The 22360-nt window shown below is 42.9% G+C and overlaps 2 protein-coding genes across 4 annotated transcripts in view; one reads left to right on the top strand and one right to left on the bottom strand.

The window, feature by feature from the left end:
• LOC147013907 (histone-lysine N-methyltransferase SMYD3-like) overlaps positions 1-161 on the top strand; it is a 25423-nt gene extending 25262 nt beyond the window's left edge. For both annotated transcript variants that reach the window (XM_085851240.1, XM_085851241.1), the window contains one exon: positions 1-161. This exon is cut by the window's left edge and continues 1202 nt beyond it. The gene's annotated coding sequence lies outside the window, so the exon portion shown is untranslated.
• An 85-nt stretch (positions 162-246) lies between these two features.
• Positions 247-22360, bottom strand: part of LOC147013906 (uncharacterized) — a 79221-nt gene continuing 57107 nt past the window's right edge. For both annotated transcript variants that reach the window (XM_085851233.1, XM_085851234.1), the window contains 6 exons: positions 15476-15683; positions 15214-15352; positions 12252-12321; positions 9374-9420; positions 8002-8060; positions 247-1189 (listed from right to left, as the gene is read on the bottom strand). In XM_085851233.1, coding sequence (XP_085707359.1) covers positions 1147-1189; positions 8002-8060; positions 9374-9420; positions 12252-12321; positions 15214-15352; positions 15476-15683 — 566 coding nt within the window. In that variant the 3' untranslated portion in view covers positions 247-1146. The remainder of the gene's footprint in view (positions 1190-8001; positions 8061-9373; positions 9421-12251; positions 12322-15213; positions 15353-15475; positions 15684-22360) is intronic.

Genomic DNA, 22360 nt, shown 5'->3' with positions numbered 1-22360 from the left:
GTGCTCTAAAGTGAACAACACTTTTTTTTTTCCTTTTAATTTCTATTCCAATGTAGTCAAGTGACCCTTACACCCTGATGTTTGTGATGATTTCACGTGAAATGTACAGTTGGACGAATCAAGAGTGCTCAACTTATCTTTAATAAATGTCCGTTTCTGGCGTAAGGTTTCCGTGTAATTATAGAAAGCAGAATCATGCACAACCATCCATCATTCCTCCACTCAACGAAAAATTGCTGCAAAACAGAGATTTATCCTTTTATTGCCAGGAAGAAAAAAAACGAGGAGACATTGGGAGAAGGAAATTAGGTTTGGGGATGGAGAGTAACCGTGCGATCCCAGAAGAAGCGTTTGCACTTTCTGGTGCGGCAGAAGCTCGGCCGTGGACACGTGGTGGGCGAAAGCCTGCAAGACGTTTCCCCGAACGCTCCATCAATCGTGGAATCACCAAGAGGCGGAGAAGGCACGTGACACGGCCACTGCAGATAGCTTCTAAGATCGCACATGAAAGGGAAGGGTTTTGTTACATTGAATGCGAACGACCGTGCGGGACGCTAAAACTTCCAGCAAAAAAGCGGGGCCAACCACAATGGCACTTGGGCTACAGGCTACGAAAGCACATTTAAAACAGGTCTTGACATGTACAGAACTACAATTTGTCTTAACTACCAACAACTGCATCACTATGGATGAGGAGGAGGAAGAAGGGGAGAGAAGTTTTGACTTATAAGATGGAGTGCTGATTGCTTAATAAAACTATAGAGGAAAGAAAAAAATAGGAAAAGCCAGCCTTAAAGCAAATTGCAAGTAGTTTTGTTTCACTGACAAAATGGTGGTGGTGCCAAATCAGAGTGCATGCTCATGACACAAGCACAAATGGTCTTGACATGATGACCTCAAGAGGTTCAGGATGGAATAGAAAGAAAAAGTATATTTCCTTACCAAAGAAATAAAAATCATGACGATGATCTAAATAATGTGGAAATAAGTGAGAGTGCTTATCGAGGCCGAGGATAGTAAGGGAGATGAAAACGATGAAAGAAAGTCGTTTTAAGTGAGTGCGAGAAGTGGACGGCATCTTGATCCTCAGAGAGATTTCAGCTGTGCTTTGTATCCTATTTGTGTTCGGTGTGAGCGTTAACGATTTCACTCTGCCTTGCGCTTGCCACCTGGGATCTTTGCCTGCACCCTTGGGGACACACAATCGGTGAGAGCACGTTACAAGGTGTGGCACTGCAAGAAAGCACTCCTCAAAAGAGCATTAAAAACCTTGGCACTGCATCAACTGTATTTGGGCCAGAAAAAGGTTAAATGACAATGTTTTTTTTACAAGTGATACTGTGTCTGTGTGTGTATATATATATATATATATATATATATATATATATATATATATATATATATATATATATATATATATATATATATATATATATATATATATATATATATATATATATATATATATATATATATATATATATATATATATATATATATATATATATATATATATATATATATATATATATATATTAGTCTGGGAGCCAACCGATCAAAATTAAAAAATAATTGCCCGGTCTGCTATAAAATTTTTGTGTTGATTTTCATAAAGAGACACCCTTTGAGTATATGAAAACCAATGTTGGCAATGGTGAAACTCTTGCGCAACAACACAGTCAACACTTTTGCGAGCCCCCTCTGATAACAAAATGTTGGCAAAAGCGAAGATGTAGGATGGGGGTAGGGGTAATTCATATTGTCCTAAAATCATAACCACTAAACCTATATACACAAATGACCCCTCATATTAAAGAGGAGTTCATTTCCTATATCACAATTGGTGTAGATTTAACCTACCTACAATTGACAAGGTTATATGTCAAACAACAAAAGATTTATGTAACTCAGAAATGCTTGACTATCAATGGGGTCAGGAACAAGAACATACTTTTACATGCCATGGTTTTAAGGAAGATATATATATATATATATATATATATATATATATATATATATATATATATATATATATATATATATATATATATATATATTGTTACGGCTGTGGAAATTCGCATTACACCATAAAGGGCCCTCAGGTGAGATATCTCCATAGGTACATGTGTAGTTACCCAAACCCATTGTATAGAGGGAATTTATGCGATTCATCCGGGCTGCGTCGCTTTGAGTTAGTCGTTTTTCTGATCTCTCTTTTATTTCAAACAAACAGCATCTCAACAACCATGCCATCCCCATCACAGCGCCAACCACGCTACAACCACGCTACCACATCTTCGCCACTACGTCCGCTCCAAACGGCAAACAAAGGCGCCAAGGAGGGAACTGCGAGGATGCGCAGGTTTCCCCGCCTGTTTCTCCCGTTTGACTTCCCCACACTTTGGAGTGGAGGAGGGGCGATGCAGGTCAAAGGTCAGAGGTCATGTAAAGGAGGGGTCTCATTTTGGGAGAATAATTCTCTGGCCCAGAGCCAAAAACTGACTCCCCTGGCCCCCGCACGGGGCGGGGTGGAGGGAGAGTGTGAGGGAACGCCCTTTTCAGGAACCCTCTCGAAGGAAGGTGGAGCCGAGAACAGGGCGGGGCGAAGGGCGGAGCCCCGCGCTATAAAAGACGGGCGGGGCGCTCGGGCACCTCTTCCTCTTCCTCCTTTTCGTCTTGGCTGGTGGTCTGGTTGGTCTTCAGTTGGTTTTTGTCGAGAGTTGGTCTTCGGGAAGAGGTCCTGCGCCTGCGGCTTGGCGAGCGACCCTGTCACGAAGGCACGGACGGGAGACGCGGCAGCGCCCGTTGTGAGGTGGACCTGCGCGTCCGGACGGGGAGTGCCGGAGAGGGTTCGCCAGCCGCGAGAGGTCAGGGCCAGGCGCGACCACGCTGACGGTCGCGGGAGAGGGACTCACCAGCCATAAAAGGGAAGTCGCGACTTCTTTCTTTCTTTTCCTTCCTTTGCTTTTTATATAAATGCGTGTGTTGGCGCCGTCTGTGAAGTAGAACTGCGTACGTGTTGCCGTGTGTCGGTCGTAGTCGGTTGTAGCTCTGCATTTGCTTTTGTTGCATGACTGTTTTAACTGTTATATGTGCATTTTTGACTGTATGGCTGTATATACGTGCTTGTCTGCGTGTGTGTGAATAAAATGCTTGCTTGTTGAACTGTGTTTGTTTCGCTTTGTCTTTTCTCAATTTGAATCTCCATCTTGCATCACGTAAGGGGTTCGTAGTGGATGCAACATCCCGGTAATTAATAGGAACCGTCAAGGCCGACGATAACACCGCTCGGTTATCACTGTAGCACGGAACGGACCGCTTAAGCAGTTCGTGTCCGGAGTCGGCCTGTGGAATGGTACGATCACCTGGTCGACCATTCGCGCAGGTACTTAGGTAGATCGAATTTGGCGAGCAACCCTATCCTGCGCGGGTGGACAATTGGCACGGTCGTGGTGGGGTTAAACCCCCATCCGTGACTAGCTCCCGGCGTTGGTCCGAGAGGGTCACGACAGAATTGTCCGTCCGGTGTGCAACGTGCCGCGATTCGAGTTACGTGGCCGTCCGCACGCCGGCGGGCGCGAATTCGCAACAAAAAAAAAATATATATATATATATATTATACATATATATTATACATGGTGGGGCATTTACATCTGACACATTTGCAATCTTTCCAGCCAGAAGCAGTTTTGGCATAACTAATTATTGTTTTCTTTGTTTTACAGATAATACTTGAAAGTTTTTAATGATGGAGCACTTTAAATGCAAAGAGCTTTTTTTTTTTTTAATTTAAATTTTATTTTAATGCAATGAGCATGCCAATTTCACAAACAAGGTCATCGTGACGGATGAGGCACACTGATTTGGCAGATTTAACTCCACCAGATTTCATCCCATGGGGATTTCTGAAGGGCAAAGTTTAAAAGGAACATTCAACATCGATCGATGAATTGAAGGCAAAGATCACTGCAACCATCCGCTCTGTTGATCAAGAGACATTGCTTGCGGTAATGAACAATATGATGATCCGCTGTCGTGAATGCACAAATCCGAAAGGGGCCCATTTGTCTGATGTAATTTTTAAGATATAATCAAAATTGATTTAAGAAAATTGAAGTATGTGCTTATGTTGTATAGAAATTTTATTTTATTTGGTTTAGAAACAAAAAAGTTATAAGGATAATAAAACCATCAGATATAAATGCCCACCCTGCATGTATATGTATATATTGTTATGGATCTGGAAACAATATACATTCAAACATACAGATGTCCCAAGAGTCAATTGTTCTGTTAAGTACATGTGAGACAGGTCCCTTCCTTTTGTCGAGTGGAAGAATCAAAGGTGTGCGTTGCGATGTCCTTTTCGGTAGGTTATTACATCTAACGACCATCCAACAAACAAACTGACAACACCACTGAACAAGCGCTTCACTCGCCTAACCGGCGACTCGCTGTCAGAGGCAGAATCTCCGGCAGTTCCTTCTCGGCTTCCACAAACTTTGTAACTTCTTTTTGACGAGTATGGGCATGAGTGGAGTGCGGACGGGGTTTTCCCTGCATGGCCGAAATCCCGCCCAGAAAGGGCGGACCCATGGGAGCCCCATCCAATCAGGGCAGACAGTGGCGTCGGCTTCACCAAGTCTCCTCCCCGCTGAGGGAGGTCTATAAACCACGACACCATCCTGTGTCTTGAGTTCTTTGAGGGTCGTTCGTTCAGTCCTTTGGGGGTCGTTGTTCAGTTCTTTGGGGGTCGTTCGTTCTCTGCTTGGAGGCCGGAGTTGGTTGGAAAATTAAGGAGTTCCTGCTGCTTGGCTACACTCACGTTTCGCTCCGACGGCCCATCTACTGGTCCCGGCCGACTTGAGCTCCTCCACGGACCCGAACTCCACACGGGTGGCTGTGGACCTGTTGCTTAAAATTATTCTAATATGATTCAATAACGCGCATAATTTTTTTTAGCTTGATCGGAGGTGATTTCGAGGTCGCTCCATATGACGACTTTTAGTCTCATGACTTGAATAAATTAGGGTATGGTCAGGTATGATTACGGGTACTTCTGGATGTCCGAGGTGGAAATGGAGCGTATTTTCAAACTCCATGGGGTCGATTTATTCTAAAAAATGACTGCACCGACATTGAATTCACTACCATTTCGAAAATATGACCTAGATAATCCCTATTATCTAAACCTAGACACCCAATAAATAATCTGAACCGTCGAGGTCGACGATAACTCCGCTCGGTTATCCCTTCAGCACGAAACGAGCCGCTTAAGCGGTTCGTGTCCGAAGTCGACCTGCGGCGTGGTACAACTCCTCGGTACGCTACCCGCGCGGGTACTTAGGTATATCGACATTCGGCGATTCACCCTATTTCGCGCGGGTAGAATGCGGACTGGGTTGTGGTGAGGTTAAACCCCCACCCGTGGCTAGCTCCTTGGAGGTAGTTCCAAGAGGGTCACGACTGAATTGTCCGTTCCGGTGAGCGACGTGTCGCGATTTGAGTTACGCGGCCGAAATTCGTAACAATATATACATACACACACATATATATATATATATATATATATATATATATATATATATATATATATATATATATATATATAAAAAAACACACACACACACACACACACACACACACACACACACACACACACACACACACACACACACACACACACACACGTCGCTTCGCTGACGGGGATATTAAAGGGTGGGGGGGGGGAGAAGGAGCGAGGGGAGGTGGAGACAGAGAAATAGGTGTGGGAGAGAGAGAGGGGTAGAGGGGAGAGTCAGGAGGGGGAAGATTCCGGCAGATGTGATGCCCAGTTTAATGTCCATCCGAGAGATGGCACACACATTGACGAATCACCCTGACTGTGTAGCACCAGGATTACAATTTATATCTGGGTCTGTCTGTCTGTCTCTCTCTCTTCCCCCCCCCTCCACTCCACTTTCCACTCTGTTAAGGGGACTGTTAATGACTGACTTTGGTTTTGAATTTGGGTCGAAAAAGAGGGAGAGGTGTGTGAGAGGAGAGAAAGATAGGGGTGGGAAAGAGAGGAATAGGGGTGGGAGAGGGGAGAGAGATATGAGGGGGGAAGAGAGTGGAGGAGAAGGTGGGGTTCTGGCAGATGTGATGTCTAGTTTAACGACACACATTGATGAATCACCCTGCCGATGAAACGCTGAGACAGTTTATAACTGGGTTGGGATTCAAACCCAGGCTCGACAGCTTAAAGCATTGGTCCCCAACCTGCATCCTGTGGGCCGCATGCGGCCCGTGGAGCCCTATACTGCGGCCCGCAAGGACTTTCCAATCAAAACACATTTCCATGTCGCAATTTTAAAGGGGTTTACACAATGCCACTGCTGGCCACTGCCGGCCGGCGCCGTGACCTGAAAAGCCTTACACAATGCCGCTGCCGGCCACTGCCGCTTTCCGCCGGGAGGAATCAAATCAATTTGCATCAATAAAACTCAATAAAATGCATCAATTTTTTTCTGGCTCCCAACATCCTTGGGAGTAGTGAATGCGGCCCGTGGGATCAAAAGGTTGGGGACCACTGGCTTAGAGCGTGTGTGCGTACCTCTCATCTCTCCTGCCATGATGTCAATGAAACGTTTCATTTTTCATTTGTATCAAACATGGGGCCATCACAGACGAGTTGACCCTGAACATTGTTCAAGTCGATCAATACACAGTATTCAGTGACTGTGCATATTGTAGAGCGCTCACCAAGTGGCTTAAGCACTCCAACAAAACGGTTGATAAGGAACGGCTCCCTTCGTAAGCGATTAGCAATCACCGAACCGTCATATTAAACACACACCTCCCGGAGATGCCCGAAATATCAAATGATATCCGAGTTGGACAAATTAACACTTTTTTTAGGAGTCAGAACTGCTGCCAAGTTCAATTGTGGAGCTTAAATTTTGTAATGCAGCTTAGTTTAAGAGATATTCAAGGTTATGACGTGTGGAAATTAAATAAAGCCACGAACGCTGGTGTCTCCAGGAATTTTACGCATTGCAATGTATCCAGCGATTCGTAGGTATGATGAGAGGAGAGAGAGAGAGAGAGAGGCAAGAAAGAGAGATAGAGAGAGAGATAGAGATAGAGATAGAGATAGAGATAGAGATAGAGATAGAGATAGAGATAGAGATAGAGATAGAGATAGAGATAGAGATAGAGATATAGAGATAGAGATATAGAGATATAGAGATAGAGATAGAGAGAGAAAAAAAAAAAAAAGATTAAAGAAATTGTTGCAGCCTGTTCCATGTCAAGACATGGTTGAGCAGGCCAAAAAACATGGCGGCTTCAGACCCCAAGAGGTAATCCAGTATGCACCTTAAGACCCCATCGAGAGCGAGGTGTCTAAGGATGCACCCGATGAAGGATATAATTAAATCAGGCCGTTCATTATCTTCGAAAGGGGTGTTTTAATTAACCCAAACACCCAATTTCACTCTTGCACTTCTTTGGAGTTTTCTTGCTGTGCATGCAAAGTTTCGGAGTTATTGAGGAGACACACACTGACATTTATTAATTATTATAGATTACAGGGCACATGGTTGTTGGTAGTATTATTCGATGGGGGGGGGGGGAGGTGCAGCTGTGCCATTGAAGCAGTGCCCCCTGTAGGTTTCAAGCAGAAATTTGGCCAGGATGCCATCCATCGCTTGTCTACTCTTAACGAAGGACACTGTGGGATCTTTAACGTCCACCAACTAATGCTGGCGAATGAGACGCCCAATTTAACGTCCATCTGAGGGACGGCACACACAAGTAAACTGTACTGCAACTGCAAACGCCGTGTACGGTACGACATGTTATCGAACAAAAACATCCGAGTACATTTATACTGCAACAAATAATTACTCGTGTTCACCACGGCAAAGGATGATCAAATTCCATTTGGACCACGTGGCACTTTGGCCTCATGGAAATGCGACATTAATTGTATGTATGGTGAGGAAGTGATGCACTTACTTCGCCATCACATCATCAAACTGCTTCCGCACGAGTCCGACGTACTGGTCGATTTGAGCCTGAAATGCAAAAAAGGGATGAAGGATCCATCATACTGAGCCATTACTCATGCTAGGATTTTTAGCATCCGAAAAGAACAGGTGTAACAGTAATGCAGCATGCAAATGAGCAAGGCCTTGGGGAATCTCGTCAAATTGAATCAGAAAAATGGGAAAGGTGAAAAAGCAGCAACAAATCATAAAATGGAGACTGGGTGAAGACAACTGTGGCTTCCAATTGCTTGTCGTCGTCATTTGTATACAGCACGTGGCTGCAAGTTGGCATCAGTTCTTGCCCGAAGATAGCTCGCCTACTCCTCGCAAAGGACACCGTGGGATCCTTAACATCCACCAACTAATGCTGGCAGACAGGACGCCCGTTTAACGTCCATCCGAGGGACGGGACGCACGATGACTAATCACCCTGCCTGTGGAACACCGGGATGTCAGTTCGTAGCCGGACCGAGATCAGACGGCTGAAAGGCTCGTTCGTGTGCTTGTAGGGCATCCTACCAGCCTCCTCCAACCGCAGCAGATATGGAAATGATTGGCAATTCGATGGTGAAAAAGAACAAGACTGTTGCACAACTAGCTTGATGGCATCACTGTCGCATCACTTTGTCATCACATCGTGTCGCATCACTTTGTTTAATCCGATCTGGGAACATTTGGCAGGCATTTTACAGCTCTTGTTATCGTACGAGTGCGTTATGAATCTAAATTGTATTACTTTTCGATGTGAAAATCATGCAGTGATCTCTCACAGGTACTTCTGATGTCAAACAACTGGTGCCCCATGATATTTATAAACCAAACTACCGTCTCAAAGCATTGTTTACAAAAATAATGTTCTGAAAGGAGAATACAAGATGCTTCATTTAAAAAAAAAAAATCAAATACCCACCACCCATCAAATGCCCCCCCCCCAACCTCATCCTTCAATGACCCTGCATCGCCGATTGTGGGCATAATATTAGTGGCCCCTCCATTTACATCAGAGCATTGTACACTACTCAGCTGCTGTAAATCTCCTTCATGCATTACATGTATGGTTTTTGTAACAAACGTTGAATTGAGTATGAATCAGTTATTGATGTATTGTTTGGTGCAGAGTTCTGCCTCGTTGCACATGCTGAATGAGTGTGGGGGGGGGGGGGAGGGTCTGGATTTTTGTAAATGTGTCCGTCAGTCCGTGCCGCAAGTGAAGGTCCAGTCCAGTGGACAGAAACTGCCCCCTTCTTCACAGCTGATGAACGAATATTCTCAAAATTTCAGGAAAAAAACAAAACAACATAACAGCAAAACATTGGGGATATTTGTCACACTTTTCACACCTGGTATTTCTCGTAGATCACAGGTACGCTGAACAGGCAAATCACAGCTGTGGTGACGAGAAAGAAATGGATGGAATAATGATCATGTCAACAACTGGATATTGGAAATTTAAAAGTTATGACTAAGTCAGACCAAAAGCATCGTATTAACAATAAATATAATCATCACTGCACACTGCATACTTACCTGTATTTATTTTAACTAGATTGGGGCATTGTTTCAATTAGATCGGACCAACCATATCATAAATGGCCATAACTTGGGAAACAGCTGAAACGGATGAAGAAGAACGATATCAAACCTTGAAAAGGCACATACTCAGGTCCCCAGCGTCAATTGTGAAGTCTTATCAAACGAAGAAGAAGAATTGACATCAATCGTGCAAAAAAAAGAGGATTTATGACGTCTTTCGTGATGTCATAGCACCGTGTCCTGTCATTGGTTGGCAAATAAATGGCCGTAACTTGGGAACCGCCTGTCCAATTAATATCAAACCTTGAAAAGGCACATCTACAGGTCCCCAGAAATATACCTGGCAGGTTTCAATTAGATTGGACTGGTCGTTGTTGAGAAACAGCGGTCACAGACACACACACATACAGACAGACACAGCGAGATTGCTGGAATTATATATAGATAGTTTACAGAGTGAGATTTTAAGTCAAAACTTGTGGAATAATGGGCCTCCAGATTTGGTCATGCCACCCACTTTTTCTGGCATTTACTTTGTTTCTCATCTATTCCTGTAAGCTCTTCTCCTCATGTACCGCTGACACCACATACCTCATGAGGCATCATTGGGGAGTGGAAGTTCAGTGGTGTGGACTGGACTACAGTCTTTTACCTGCGAGTGGTTAATCCACTCAATTTGCTAATAACCCGAGATGAAACCAATGAATGAACTTCGAATAAGCCCATGTCCCTCCCCCTATCCAAAACCTTTCCAAATTAGGTGTAGATAATAGTCAATCAATTGTAGGCAAGTGTGTGTGTGTGTGTGTGTGTGTGTGTGTGTGTGTGTGTGTGTGTGTGTGTGTGTGTGTGTGTGTGTGTGTGTGTGTGTGTGTGTGTGTGTGTGTGTGTGTGTGTGTGTGTGCGCACACACACATGTATTTGATACCTCCCACACTCCAGCTGAAGAAGTTGCATAAAGAAACTAAAGAAGGCCCACACAAGGTAAGTGCTTTGCTGTTTCGAACCCTTCTCAGAGTTCCTCCACAACGATAAAGACGTTCACACACAGTACCCACATGACCAATGGTCTATTGTGCCTGATGAAGCCGGCTGCGAAGCTGGCGAAACGTTGCCCTGAGTCTGGGTCTGCTCTTGCTTTTTTGCTCAAATTAGCGGAGTCAATGTCGTTTTTTAGTTTTGGTTGGAAGCGCCTTCTTTAAAAATGTGTAATCTCAACCACCCCAAATATATATATATATATATATATATATATATATATATATATATATATATATATATATATATATATATATATATATATATATATATATATATATATATATATATATATATATATATATAATGAAGTCATTGTGATGGTGTCATCACGACATCTGTCTTGGTAGGAGAACTTCAATAACCACATTCTTTTTAAGAATGCATAAAACTCCTGACTGCTTAAAGCAACGGCGATGCTTCCTGGTTGTGATTGGTGTGGTGAAACACAATGTGTCCATGTGGCTGTTCGCACTTGAGGGTTCCAAATCCGATCTGGTCTCGCCAATCACAGTTAGAGGTGTATCATTAAACAACAGACTTAGACGTATAAGAAATACCGAAACAAAGTAAAAATGCGGGCACCGGCTTTCTGGGTGTACGCTGCATGAGAAAAATGACAGACCTATAGCTTTTGAGGAGCAAGATAGTGGTGTCGGCCAGGAAAAATGGAGAACTTTCTCCTCATGAATGCACTTCGATCAAGTCGAGGAAAGTTCAAAACCATCGTCGGTAAAAGACAAAGTTACTATGAAGCCGATGAGACCACAGAAGGAAGCTTTGACCGCAACACACCAAAGGAGGAAGGTAACGTCATATTCACAGCACAGTCCAAGCTCTGCCACTCTCTCAGTTGAGAGGTCGAGGTTTCACCAGCTGACTTTTATTTATGGATATTTCATTTACGGACAGTTTTGTGATTTTTTTAAACTAAGCCACCCAAGGTGAACGGAGGTTATGTTTTCACCCCTGTCTGTTTCACTAGTCTTTGAGCAGGATATCTCAAAAGTTTATAAACGGATTCGGATGATACTTTGTGGACGGGTTGGATGTGTGACAAGGACGAATTGAATAGATTGAAGTTGAAGATCCAGATACTCTAATTATTTTAATTGATTCTTCACAATCAGTGATTCTTCGCCAAAATTATATCCAGCATATCTCAAAAGGTTGTGGACAGGTTATGACAAAAGTTGGTGAAAGAGTTGGTTAGGTGACAAGAACAAGCAGATCATATGCAGTTGTTGAAAGAAATGCATTGATCCAACCGGACCTTTCATTTTCATTTATTTATTTATTTATTTTCTATTCGTCCATTTGTTCTTACTTGTATTCTGTGTTTCACTTAATACTTTTTCTACCTCTGCTTCCTTCCCTCTTTTCCAGTAAAGATTTCTGCGATTTACATTCCCTTGTATACATGGTGTCCTACAGGCCGTAAGAGCTGCAGAAAAGGACTGGTTGGCTTTTCAGCTCAAAATATTTGTTTTGCCGATTGTTTTTTTCTTTGTCGACTTCACTGGTTTGTCGCGTCACAATTCGGTTATTGTTTCGTTGATAAATGGTAATGGCTTGAATAATGATTACAAAACATATAAACAAAACCACAGCTGGCACAGCCACGATTTGGAGAGCCGCCGTGCTTACCTAATATGATGAGCGTGAGGCCATTAAAAATTGCTCCAACGTAGGTCATGAGCCAAGCGCACACCGCCAACTGAAGAACAGCCAAGAGCACGCATCAAGTAGCTTAAAAAGTGCAACGAGGCCGAGGCAAACGGTTTACAGGCAAAATAAGTGTCGAATAAAGCTTATCTATCAAAACCAGGATGCAAATGAAAGGTGCCTAAAACATTCCTGATGTAAAAAACGAACCTTGGTGCTTTCAGATAGAAATTCACCATTTATTGTACAATCAAATATGTTTATGCATAATGTTCTATGGATAATCATGACACAGGCAACTGGATGCCAAATCAACACAGTACGTGTAAATAGGAGGTAATGGTTTGAGGTCAGGAGAATCCATCAAAAATAAAGAAGCAAAATTTGATGAACATGCTAAATTTAAAAAGTTCAAACTCTGATGATGGCCGCTGTACGTTTTTAATAGAAAGGTCGGATTCAGCCTGTATTTCTGAGAAGTTTTGAACTCCGCCACTGAATGTGAAGGAGGTTATGTTTTCACCCCTTTCTGTCTGTCTGTTTGTTTGTTTGTGTACAGGATATCTCAAAAAGTTGTGGACGGATCCGGATGAAACTTTGTGGACAGGTTGGGTGTGTGACAAGGATGAACTGATTAGATTTTGGTTAATATCCAGATCCGGATACAATAATTACTTAATTTCTAAAGTGTTTCTTCACCATCGAGAGATGGGGCCAAAAACGATACAGTAGTGAATTGCATGATATTTCAAAAATGTAATGGGCCTGATATGTTCTCATGGATCAGGCATTGCATGGCGGAGGTATGCGCTCTACCAAGTACCCTTCTCGTTCAGAGTGCTTTTATAAGAAATGGATTTGATAAGGAAGTACAGAGTTGTGATAGCTTCTGTTAACGTGATCTTTTGGGAGACTTTTTCACCAACTCAAGTTGTACCGGCGGCATGGCCCATGCCAACATGAATGACACAAACCTAAGGGGATCACAGGAGGGTCATGTGCTCACTACAGTCTTAGGTTCAATTTTTGACCATTATGATGCATTGACAAGCGATGCCACCATATAAAGCATGCCAAGCTGGCTGTCCTGCCAATATTTACTTGTAAAATACATAAAATCCATTCTGCCTACTACTTTTTCTTTTTCTTTTTAAAGCAACCATTTAGGTTTAAGGGTCCAGTGGTGGCTCATTGGTGATGACACTGGACTGACATCACAGAGGTCGTGGATTCAAATCCTGTACTACGGCTGAAGGCAGGTGTTTTAAGAATTTTGATTTGAAGCTTCAGGAAGTCAAGTTGGTTCCAAAACTTCCACGTCACTTCTGCATTGTCTGTGAAAACCCAGTTGGCTCATTAACCACCTTGAGAGTGGGGATGATCTACTTTGTTTTGTCTTGGGCAGGAAGCTCACATCCAAAACTGTTGATTTACAATTGTTGCAATTTAAAGTGAGCATTGCACTCTGCCATTGCTGTTGGCGGTTTTGTGATAGCATCATTTCAAGGAACCATTTTTAATGAAACTATAGTAAAAGGTGACAACTGCGTTTGTAAAAGACCACGACCTGATTCATGATGAAACTTTTAGCTCCACTTTTGAATACTCGTGTATTAACGATGTGATTACAAAGGTGATAATGTGCTGATTGAACTTTTGTTTTCCTTTATGTTTTTTTAAACACTGGTGGAATTTCAAAAACTCTGAATTACTAACTTTTCATCCTTGTAATATATATATAGAAACATAGTATTAAGTAGTAAATACAACTTCAGAAAATGTTCCCAATTCCCCCCCTCCCCATCCTCCCCTTCCTCCTCCTTCTCTTCTTCTTCTTCCCCCTTCCTTTCTGTTCGTTTACTTAGTCGGTGCCACCAGGTCTCTGCAATTGCTTGTACTGCTTGCAATTTTCTTCAACAAGATTGGATGTTCAGCCGTTTCACATTTCCCTCCAAGTTTCACGTTTATTATGCCTTACAATCAGACCATTATAAATAGTATTGAGGTACATTTTCCCAATTCTTATGAACAGGTCACTCAAGTTCATGAGGTTCTGGGTTAGAATTTTTACCTCCGCCACCAAAAGTTACGTTTTTACCCCTGTTTGTTTGTCTCTCTGTGAGCAGTACATCTCAAAAGGTTATGGACATATTCGGACGAGATTTGGTGGACATGTTGGGAGTACGGCAAGGACAAACCGATGAGATTTTGGTGAAGATTCAGGTATTCCCCCAGTACCACAAATTGCTCTCCCGGTACCAAAAAATAATTCCGATGGAATTGGGAATCCTAATGAAACAAGCCGACGATTATTGGTACACTTTTTCATCTTCGTCCAGTGGCCACAATTATTCCCATGTTGTTATGGGGGACACTGGGGGAAGGTTTTGGTACAAGTCTTTCATGAACCAGCTGGCAAGGCCTGATGATCGAATAAATAGTTGGAGCAGGAATTTGGGATTTGGCCATGGTGCCGGCGATAGCTCGCTTTACTCTTACGATTGCTGGCATGCTATGGTTTGCAATTTTAAAATGTGACATTTACACAAATAAACTTTCTCGGTGTTTCTCTTGAGATGCGTGTCAAATAAAATTTAACCCACCATTACATGAATTAATTAATGAATGAGTTGGCAAGATTGCTCGATTACAATTTTATTTGTTTATTTATTTTTTTAAACGCCCCCACCCTTAAAAATCCATTTTATAAGAGAAAGTTCTCCAAGTCGACTATTCCTGAGTGTGTTTTACCAACAACCCCCCCCCCCATATACAACCCAGCTCATTTGGATCACCTTTAAAAGGACTGGATGTCGGTCTAACACGAGGTGACTCCTATTCAGAATAAACCAGTAATTGGATTCTGCCCCATCACAAAAAAGCACTTGTACGTTTATTTATTTCACTCCATTAAAAAAGGCAATCATTGGGGGTGGGGGTGCACCTTGAGGGAGTCCACAAGATCTTGTACGAGGATGAGACGCTGCAGTGAACATGTCGTGTGGTTCACGTAAGGTAGAGCAGCATCTGTGATGCGTTTTGCCCCTTCCTGAGTCACAGAAATGTCTTTGTCCAGGTAGGCCCTAAGTTGGTCAGGGAAAGAAGAATGTGAATGCATGACAACACAAAAACCTTAAATCTTCGACATGTTCTTCCATTCAAAGTTCATAATCCATCTCTTTCCCACAAATGAAAACATAGCTCACTTGAAGGGGTGCCCTGTGTCTGACTTCTGAATGCTCTTGAGGATCGCCTTGTAGATCCGGTAAGTAATAGTCAGTGCCAGTATAGCCAGGGCAAGGTAAGAGAACACGGAGACAACACTGTACTGCGTCAGCGCCAGCAGTAGTGATAGGAGTCCGGCAAACACAGCTCCCGAGCGCCGGGGATCACGCCAATAGAGCAGATCTTCCACTATGGCATGGGGGCAGATAATGAGGACAGTTTAGGGTTAGGTTGATACAGGAATGGCATCAGCAGGAGATCCTACCGTTGCAAAAGTCAAACATTGACGGACATTGTGAGTCATGTCACGGATTTCCACATCATCACAATCTTCCAGCTATTCCCACGTCTCACACAGCATCTTATTCTATCTAAATGTACAAATTACATCCTGTTCTTCCTTCCTTCCTTTTGATGTAATGCACTTTTATACCGGCCAAACCAACCCTCTCTTTGCTCAAAAGCCAAAGGTCGGAGATTAAAAGATAGATCTGCCCAATTCCTAGTTTGAATGCAAATGTAAACTTTTCTAATTCCCAGGCTTTGATTTAAACTCGAGTCTTGGTACTCCGGGAAAATACATAGACACTGTCCAAGAACGGCCATCCCTCCTCCCCTACCCAAATCCCAACGTCATGGCGTGGTGCATGTGCTTGTTAGCTCAAGTTTCAAATCCTCCAAAGCACCGCTATCACATTCAACGGACGCTGCAGTTCCCAAATAAGATTGGGAGGGTATGAGGGAGACATGGCATTCATAGTACAGACTGAAAAGTTTGTTCTCCCACAATGGTGTTTTCTTTAATAATCATTTCTTTATCTCAAGTTTATGGCTCTGCAACACTGTTCCGAATTGTGAAATTCAAAAGTTTTCAAAACAATTGATCACGTTACCTCTAAACTATCTTCATTATTAATTTGATGTCCATTTTCTCTCTTTAAATGCAAAACAATGTATTCAATGACTCTTCCCTTGGTCTGAGACTTCTGGGTTAAAAGGATGTTCAAGACTAGTCATTATTGAAGTTTGAGATCCACGAGCCTTCCACTTTATCTTAATATTAGGGGTTCTTAAGGTTGGCGTATAAATGTTTCCATTTGCTCAAATGCAATACAACTGTCTCTGTCTCACTCTCTATCAGCCATGAGTGCAAGCTAATCTTAGCTCAGCGAGAAGAAACCAACAACACAAAAATGAGACAGACAGAGAGAGAGAGAGAGACAGACAGACAGACACAGACAGAGAGAGAGAGACAGAGAGAGAGAGACACACAGAGAGAGAGAGACACACAGAGAGAGAGAGACACACAGAGAGAGAGAGACACACACAGAGAGAGAGAGAGACACAGAGAGAGAGAGACACACAGAGAGAGAGACACACACAGAGAGAGAGACACACAGAGAGAGAGACACACACAGAGAGAGAGACACACACACAGAGAGAGAGAGAGAGACACACACAGAGAGACAGAGAGACAGAGAGAGAGAGAGAGAGAGACAGACAGAGAGAGAGACAGAGACAGACAGACAGAGAGAGGAGACAGAGAGAGGAGACAGAGAGACAGACAGAGAGACAGACAGACAGAGAGAGAGAGGAGACAGAGAGAGAGACAGAGAGAAGAGACAGAGAGAAGAGACAGAGAGAAGAGACAGAGAGAAGAGACAGAGAGAAGAGACAGAGAGAAGAGACAGAGAGAAGAGACAGAGAGAAGAGACAGAGAGAGAGAGAGAGAGATACAGAGAGAGATAGAGACAGAGACAGCACCCAACTATCCCCAGAACTTACCGATCGATTATAATCTCTTCCTTGCACTTTCACTCAATTTGGCTCAGAACAGTAATCAGTGATAAACTATGGGCACTGACCTGCTTTCGCCATTCTTGCTCCGGTCGTCAGTTCGGTGCTGAGACAAATCGGTGCGCTCTATGCCACCCACCCTCGTCCCTTTTGGCACCCGCCATCCTCTCACCACATAACTCTTCCATATACCCAGGCATCCCCACCCTCTGAAATCAGACTAATGTAGTGAACCTCCTTTCTCACCCTTGCGTAGCCCACCCTTTCCACACCATCGACCATAACCTGAGCATGTGACAGCATCTTGTAACAACCAAGTGATTAATGTTTGCTGCGGACATATCCTTTTAACTTTCACCGTAACCGGTGTACCGTAGGACGAACAGAAGAGCAATGCAAACGACATCAAGAAAAAGGGGAGTCATGTGAGGTGCACCATATGGAGTCATAGTCCTCCAATAAGTCTTTACAAAACAGCAAGTAAAATAATTTTAAAGTGCTTTTTTGTAAATGCATATAAGGCTCAGTGAAATCAAATCTCAGTCGAGATCAAATTGCCTGTTCAGGAATTCTTGGGATTAAAACTGAACTGCTGCACTGACCCAACGGGGAGGTTCGTGGAGGGGGGGGACATTTCAATTGGTTCACGAAAAAAAATAAGTGACCACTATATTCATTATTGGTGTGTCTGTCTGTCTGTCTGTCTGTCTGTCCAGAGCATAGCTCTGGTGGTTTTGATCCAATCCTGATAAAATTTTGGTCGGAGGTTTATATCATGATCTAGTTGTGTTTTCCTGAAAATGGGCATGGTGCGCCCATTATGGGCGGAGCCACGCCCATAAAACATGTGTTTTTATGGGGTAGCCGATTTCAATTTGCATCTTCTCCTGAAGGGTTTGTCGAATCTGACAGGGGTTTCGGTATTTGGTTAGCCCAATGGCACTTGCATAGCCCCACGGAGCTCGATTTTTCATTTTCGTCTCAAGGTCAAGGTCACAAGGTCACGAACTTTGAAAATTGCGAATTTTGACATAAAAATCCATCTTCTCTGAGGGGTTTGTCGAATCTGGCAGGGGTTTCGGTATTTGGTTAGCCCAATGGCACCTGCATAGCCCCACAGAGCTCAATTTTTCATTTTCGTCTCAAGGTCAAGGTCACAAGGTCATGAACTTAGAAAATTGCAAATTTTGACATAAAAATCATACGACTTCCCAAACTTTGAGAGCGAGGATGACAATATTTTTTATGCATAATCTTGAGGTCATTCCCCACCTAATGTCTTGAAACCATTTTGCTCTATCTCGAACACCTTGCCCGTGGCGCTCCCTTCAACTTTGTTTTTATGCTAATTTCATCAAAGTATGGATAACCTGTGGAGTGTGAAATGCCATATAGCCTATATGACGTTATATTGTTCCTGGAATGTTCCAGAGGAAGTTTTGCACCAAAGGTCATAATCTTGACCTTTGACCTTTAAAGTTCACAAAGGTCAAATTTTCAAAGTTGTTGGAATCGAACTGGGTTTTCTACCTTCTTCGACGAACTAACTCCAATAAGCTATAGCAAGTATCCTGTTTCCTTATTTTAATTTCTACAACATTGTTCTGTGACCTTTAAAGGTGATGCAAAGGTCAAATTTCGAAAGTTGTTGAACGAAACTGGGTTTTCGACATTTTGCAGCTAATAACCCGTCACTCGTACCACATCATGTTGATCATTTTTATAACTAGGTCAAACATTATCACATTGTCTCATCCTTGACTTCTGAAACAATCTACATCGTCAAATACCGCTCGTGAACCATCGTCGTCTTCAGACTTGTGCTCCAAGGCAGTTAACGTACGATGTTACACGAATGGGCTGACAAGATGCTCAATGGGTACGCACACCCCTAAGCTGTCTGGCCTGGGTTTGATTCCCAACCCAGCTATAAACTGTCATCCCAGTGTTTTACAGGCAGGGTGATTCATCAATGTGTGTGCCGTCGGAAAGATGGATGTTAAACTGGGTGTCCCTTCTGCCGGCATTAGTTGGTGGATATTAAAGATCCCACGGTGTCCTTCGCTAAAAGTAGACAAACTATCGCCGGCACCCTGGCCAAAATAAATTGCAAAAATCCTGCTCCAACCTTATGTTCCCCCTGTCCCAAGGGAACAAAGTGGAAAAGGGACAACCCCCAAGGGGGTCGCTACAACCCTTAGCTAGTCACGCGGAGTAGTAGTAGTAAGTAGTAGTTGTATATCCATGAATAATTCACCCCCAAAATAATCGTCTTCCAGCCAGATGAGCTTGGTGCCATGTGTTTGAATGGATTCATGTTGAGTTGCTTGTAATCGCTCATAACAAACAGAAAACTGTGTCCAATGACACTGCTTACATATGTTCGTGTTTACGTCCACCTGTCTCCCTTCCGAAAACAGATCGTCATGCAACAATGGATTCAAACCGTCTTCTTGAACCTTAACTACTGCAGCAAGAATGCAAGGTAAGAAAGGAAACCATGAATGTTAAAATACGAACTGGGTGTAAACTGGGTGGGGCGACCATTCATGCTAGATTTTTTTTTCCACGACAACATCCAGAATATTCTACAAATCGTCGACCGAGAATTAACAGGGTCCAACTACACTTTTTTAAAGTTTGAGAAAAATGAAATCAAAAATTCAAAGTGGAATTGCCGCTATCTCATAACATTTTATTTTCATATCGTGTGCTACATAACAGGTACATATAAAGGTTACATAAAATAATCTTACTTAGTTTCCTCTGTTGCCCTTCGACATGGACTTCTTCTAAATTTGAATGAAATGTCAGATAGACCCTGTTAATTCTCGGTCGACGAATTATTGACTATCCTGATCCGATGTACCATGCTCTCAGTAACAAAGCGTTGGTTCTGTCAAAGCAGTTTTTTGGCCTGGGGTTATGATCGGTGGTTTGCCACCCCCACCCAGCAGGAGTTAGGGCAGGCATTTGTAATTTGGTCAGGGTGCCAGTGAAAGCTCACCTACTCTTCGCAAAGGACAACGTGGGAGATCTTTAACGTCCACCAACTCATGACTGCAGATGGGGTGCCCAGTTTGACGGCTATCCGAGGGACGTCACACACATCGATGAATCACTCTGCCTTGTGAAACACTGGGATAACAGTTTATAGCCGAGTCTGGATTCTAATCCAGGTGAGACAGCTCAGGTGTAAGTGTGCCTACCTCCAGGGAGTCTTGGCCAACATGTCAGACCAATTATATTATTGATATTTCATTACAACTTTTGCCACTTTTCACTTACTGGGTGCAATCCTGAGCATGACTGAGAAGTTCATATTGAACAGTGATGGATATTGTTTTGGACGAGTGGATAATTAAATTGTAGTTATAATGTAACATTGTGCATCCACAACAATAAATCAAGCAATGGTTGGGCCTGTCATAGAGAATGTCTACATTGTTCATGGCAGAACAACGTGCATGTTCTGACGTCAAACAATGAGAGGCATCACTTCAAGACTGAACCACAGCTTTGCGAGCAATATTTGGACACACAACCACCTTATGACAATAATATTGATGTGTGGAGCATTTTAGGATACACATCTCGTGCATTTCCATCAACTGTGTAACATTAGCAGTCATTAACTTCCAGATCGAAACGACCACAATCTGTTGTGTATATCAATGAGGAGTATACGATATGGAATGAGACGGGTGGAGTGGGGTGCCAAACATTACGAATTATGAAATAGATGAACTTTTGACCCCACCCCTCCCCCACTCCCAACCGCTCCTCCACCCCCACTCAAACATAACCTCCATTCCTATCCCACACAATTCCCTCACCAAGTTTTCACTCTCCTTTCCTACACCCACTTCCACTTTCGCCATTCTTTTTGTAATCTAACTTTTTTTTTTCTCTGACTTTTTGTCCCCCATTTGACTGTCGACACCCCCCCCCCCACTCCCCAACACCCAACCACAAAATCTCATGCATATGTACAGTGCCGATAAAAAGTCTACACCCCCTTCCAAAATTTTCACCTTTTGTCGACTTATTGCCTGGAATTAAATTGCATTAAATCAGACTTTTTCCACATCATAACCCATAACTTCCAAATGAAAAATAAATTATACAAATTTCATAAAATTAATTAAAAATACGAAACTAGAATATCTTGGTGAAGTGTCCACCCCCCCCCCCTCATAATAGCAATTGTAAATTAGCTCACTTGTAACCAATCACCTTCAAAATCACACACCAAGTTAAATGGCTTTCGCCTGTGTTAAAGTGTAGTGATTCCGATTATTTCAGAATAAAATCAGCTGTTCCTGTAGGTTTCCTCTGCTGGGTGGTGCATTTCACAGCAAACACTCAACTTTGAGAATCAAGCTTTCAAAAAACCTCCGCGATAAAGTTGTGGAAAGGCACAGATCAGGGGATGGGTATAAAAATATTTGTTCCTGTAGGTTTGAGAGCGGCACTTGTATATGTGGAAGAATTGCGTTGCTCAGCTCGTGGGTTGTCCAGATAGCTCAGATGGCAGAGCGCACTAGTACGGTTTGTTTGTCAGAGGACCTGGGTTTAATTCCTCGTCTGGGCCTGTAATTTTTCCACATATATTTATGATGTTCTAAGCTGCTCATTTCTCATGATAAAAATATTTCAAAGGCCTTGAATATCCCTTGGAACACAGTCAAGACAATCATCAAGAAGTGGAAGGCGTATGGGACCATGAAGACCCTGCCGAAATGAGGCGGTCCCTCCAAACTGGATGACCAAGTAAGGAGAGACTGATCAGAGAGGCCACCAAGAGGCCAATGGCAACTTTGATAGAGCTACATACATTTATGACAAAGAATGGTCACTGTGTGCATGTGACAATATCCCAACACTCCACAAATCTGGTCTGTACGGTAGGGTGGCAAGAAGGAAGCCATTACTCAAAAAAGCCCACCTTGAGTCCCGCTTGAGGTATGCAAAAAAAACTCAAGAGATTCTGAAGCCAAGTGGCAAAAGGTTTTGTGGTCTGACGAAACCAAGATGGAACTTTTTGGCCTAAATGCAAAACATTATGT

This window comes from Eptatretus burgeri, chromosome 13 (assembly GCF_056783735.1).
Source record: "Eptatretus burgeri isolate ZD-2024b chromosome 13, Ebu_testis_v1, whole genome shotgun sequence".
In the NCBI taxonomy this organism is placed as follows: Eukaryota; Metazoa; Chordata; class Myxini; order Myxiniformes; family Myxinidae; genus Eptatretus; species Eptatretus burgeri.
The sequence above is the reverse complement of the archived record's forward strand: the minus strand, read 5'-3'. Positions and strand labels throughout refer to the sequence as shown.